This window comes from Seriola lalandi, unplaced genomic scaffold (genome assembly GCF_002814215.2).
Source record: "Seriola lalandi dorsalis isolate HSWRI2012SDOR001 ecotype SW California unplaced genomic scaffold, Sedor1 jcf7180002054164, whole genome shotgun sequence".
NCBI lineage: Eukaryota > Metazoa > Chordata > Actinopteri > Carangiformes > Carangidae > Seriola > Seriola lalandi.
In genome coordinates, this window is record NW_019524717.1 from 19074 (window position 1) to 23566 (window position 4493).

At 40.5% G+C, this 4493-nt stretch overlaps 1 protein-coding gene across 1 annotated transcript; it reads left to right on the plus strand.

The window, feature by feature from the left end:
• Positions 1–2: 2 nt before the first annotated feature.
• On the plus strand, positions 3–4486 carry LOC111653154 (uncharacterized; the record flags this gene model as incomplete). Its single annotated transcript, XM_087173288.1, has 4 exons — positions 3–150; positions 908–995; positions 1536–1666; positions 2989–4486. Coding segments are annotated over 4 exons (1311 nt in total), but the record flags the coding sequence as incomplete, so codon positions are not given.
• Positions 4487–4493: the final 7 nt, after the last annotated feature.

The window sequence follows — 4493 nt, forward strand, 5'->3', positions numbered from 1 at the left end:
TCGCCGCCGCCTCCCAGGAAATCTTAGCGGCCGTGGACGGACTCGTAGCCGGATACGAGGAGGAGGCGTCGGGTTTAAGAAATGAGATCGACCGGCAGAGGAAACAGCTGGAGCTTCTCCTGCAGCCTCGGGTCATACTCAACAAAGCCGGTTGGTCATTCCGTTTTTTGGCGTAAAAATTTGAATCCATGAACCACAAAGTCCCAGTTTGAAGAGGAAGAGGCTGCGTTGAACTACATTTAAATATCTTGTAATTTAACTTTGACTTGGGCTGTCAACACATGTACATACCTGTAATTACAAAAACCAAGACGGTTCCTTAATGGAGGCGACTTACCCTTTAAATCGGCCCTGCTATAATCACGGAACGAGTTAATAATTCATCATTTTATTTTGAAATGATCTTTATTTTCCTCTGTTTCTGAGTGAATCGTGCTCTGCAGCGGGTTTGTGCAGATTCATGGTTGTTTTCCCCACATATGCTGCTGTGTGGTTCATTTGCATGCAGAATTTACAGTTAGACACCTGTGTTTTAGATTCAGGTGTTTAATCACGTCTTCCTCACAAACAGACTTAACAAGTAGGGGAGGGAAAATTGAATAGCATATTTTGTGGATGGAGTTTTGCAGATATGCTTCAATTTCAGGATAAAACAACTAGTAAAGCTACTGCAGAACATGTTGGACAGACTCAGTAAGTTCCACTGTTGTAGGAATAATTTGTTATATTATAAAATTATATTAATAATGATAGTGACACATTGTGTTCAGTTTCTATGTAAAGTTGTTTCAGTGAGCTACAATAGACCATATCATCTCTGCTCAAAATTTTCAAAACTAAACCCTTGCATTCACACAGATTTTCAGCAATATGAAGTGGAAGTAATTGATTTCTGGCTTTTGTTCAGGTTTGAAGCGCAACAGGAGACTCCGCCACGATGAAGAGGAAGAGGAGGATGACGAGAATCTGGATATGAATAACAGAACTCTATCAAGGTTCCTACTTAACTTTTTGTTGTCATTACTATTTTTTTTATCTACATATATACATTGTATACGAGTGTCTATGAAAAATAAACTCTACTTTCTCCTTTATTTTACCCTTTAAAACTGGGTTATTGAAGGTTCTAATGCTGTGTGATTTACTGTGTAGAAAAAGTATCAATGCTGATTTAAAATTCAAAATATTGGACTACAGCCCACTCACATTGATGTATTAAGTCGACATTACAGCTGCTGAAGTTAAAACAGAAATCTTAGTTTCTTGTCCTGACTAATTTTCTAATGAAAACGTTCATCGCAAAACTACAACTAATTAAAATCAGGACGTAATTAAATTGCAGAAGTTCAGTTTAGCTTCCACATTGTAAATAAAAAGCTGATTTCATATCCATATTCATCATCATTATGTGAGTTTTATGGTGAAAGTTATTTGTCAATGGAGCCATATCAGTTTTTTGAGTAATTACATTTATTTTTTAATATTTGCAGGTGTTTACTTTTGTAATTAACGTGCTGCTAATCTTCATCTTTCAGGTCCTTTTCCTCCAGAGGTCAGTTTAAGCAGAGGAAGCATGGCAGACCCAAGATCAGTGAAACTCAGGACCACATGGACCTCAGCATCCGCATCCATGAGGAGCCACAGACCGAAGTACTTTCAAAAAATGGTAATTTTATAAAAGTTAATTAAAATAAATCTTACAGGAACTGGGCTCACCTGGCAAAGGTTTAGTTCTGTATGAAGCGACCCGTGGCCCGCATGTCATCCCTGGCTTGGCTTGTATCATAAAAGATAGTAAGTGTAGAGAAAAGTAGGCAAAGGAAAATCATCTGGCAAAAGAAATAACAAGGGATATGTGGACAAAAGAAACAAAAAGGAAAATGAATACAAAGCAGCAGAATGGTCCAAAAACCAAAAAGCCAAAAAACAATGTGCAGAGTGATCCCAGTGGTTTTATTTCCCCAGGAGATATCACATTTCTGAGGGGCGGTAACTATTTTCTCCTTCTGTTGAAACTGGAGAAGTGAGTAACTTTCTATAGAATTTTTGAATTGTTTTATCTGGAGTTTCCTCACAAAAAACCACACATCCGCCTTCCACCATGACCCATGGAAACATTAGAGGGGACACATTATGGCCAACTTCAGTGTTCACCAGTTTGTCCTTTGGGGCTGCTAAAATAGATTTACAAGCTTCGGTGTTGCTAAAAGACTCACTGTATCAGATTCACTGTTACAATGTGCCTAATCAGTTTGAGCTTGAAGAAGAATATGATCGACCTGATCCACCTTCACAAGCTCGACTGGAACAGAAAAACAAGCATACCCACTGCCAGGCAGCCTGAAGGAGGGAAATGTCAGAAATGTGGGAAAAAGTGCTGCGAATAAAGATTCTTGACGGTCTGCAATAGACTCACATGACAATATTCATAACTTGGAATACTTTTATGAAAAACTCTTTTAGTTTTTGTGATCTGTGGACTCTTACAGACTAAAGGAATATAAATAATCTAGACATGGACCAACAGATAGACTTCACGACCTCTTCAAGGAAGAGAGTCAGCAACCATTCGCCGTGTTGCTGGTTTGTGATGCTGGTAACTCAGAAATAATTATACTTTTATGCTCATAGTTACTGAAAAATTAAGTGAATGGTTAAATTGTGGTTGTTGTGGGTCTGATTTTTCTTTGCTCCCACAGCACAGCTCCTGAGGTTTGGTGATGTTGAGCTTGAAAGCTTTCCCAAAATGTCCGGACCAGGTTGTTTACACCCTGATTGTATTCAGACAGAGCACTGGTGCCACTAAGGTGGGCCACTAGATTCCATGTCATCTGCAGACTGTAAAAATGTCATCCCTTCACTGCTGCAGATGATGCTGTTTGTGTCCACAGAGAAGAGAATGCGGGATTCAGTAAAGACACCACTGATATTACCAACAGTATGAAGACAACGTTGTTCATAATGTGTGTGTTTCATTGTTCCCTGCAGATGTTCAGCATCTGTTCGTGATTAAAGAAGAGGTTCCCCCTGAGTTGAGCCCTCGTGTGGATCAGGAGGATCCAGAGGGTCCGCACATTAAAGAGGAACAGGAAGAACTCTGGACCAGTCAGGAGGGAGAGCAGCTTCAAGGGCTGGAAGAGGCTGATGGTAACAAGGTCCCACTCACTCCTGTCCATTTGAAGAATGAAGATGATGAGGAGAAACCTCAGTCTTCACAGCATCATCCAAGCCGAACTGAACAGAGCAGAGAGTCAGAGCCTCCGTCCAGCAGCTCAGCTGAACAGATGGAAACAGAGACTGATGGAGACGACTGTGGAGGATCTGAACCAGACAGGAACTTAGATCCACATGGTCATCTTCAACCAATTACAGATGAAGAGGCCACAGAGTCCTCTGAGACTGAAGACAGTGATAATGACTGGAAGGAAACCAGAACACCTGAGTCAGGTTTGAAAAGCAAAGAAGTCCATGGATGTAATACTGATGAGAAGTCTTTCAGCTGCTCTGAGTGTGAGAAAAAATACAGCAGAAAGTGCGTTCTGCAGAGACACATGAAAGTCCATACAGGAGAGAAACCATTCGGTTGTGATGTGTGTGGGAAAAGATTTAAGTCGCAGGGGGAACTTAAGGCGCACATGAGAGTCCATACAGTAGAGAAACCGTTTGGTTGTGATGTGTGTGGGAAAAGATTTAACGTAAAAGGGAACCTCGTATCGCACATGAGAGTCCATGAGAGACCGTTTGGTTGTAATGTTTGTTGGAAAGTATTTAAGCGGCAGGAGGATCTTGATGTGCACATGAAAGTTCATACAGGGGAGAAACCATTCAGTTGCAGTTTTTGTGGCGAACGATTTGTTTATAGTTCAAACTGCAAAAGACATATGAAGATATGTAAACACAAGCATGTTACTGAAGGCTGCAGCAGTAAGTGAAGCCGAGTTGCCGGATATGCTGAGTTGTAATAGCTCCTTACAGCATGTTTGACCCATTCATACCGGATGCTGCGCAGCGCAACATTGTTGATTCCTCGTCATTTTCATGATATATTTATACATATTTTACATATTTATATGCTGCATGCGTCATGAAAATGACGAGGAATCAACAATGCTGCGCTACGCAGCAACCGGTGGGAGGGGCAATGTTGCGCTGCGCAGCATCCGGTATAAATGGGTTAAAATACAGAGCATAGATCAGTTTTACTTTTGAGGTTTTGTACACCAGGTTATATAGAGGACACAAGAGGGAAGATAGACAAGAAAACAGCATATTGGCACATTGGGAACTGGTAACAAACAACCTATATCCACAGAGGAAACACAATCAAGAGAAAGTAATTAGACCAATTGTTGTTTTGTAGATTTGCTCTAATTTGACTCATAAAACAGTTTTTAGAAACTTTTGCCAATTCAAAAATGAAAAGCAGAAATCTCTCATTCACAGAAGTATTTAGACCCTTTGCTGTCGCCAGGATTTTCCTGTTTGCCTTAATT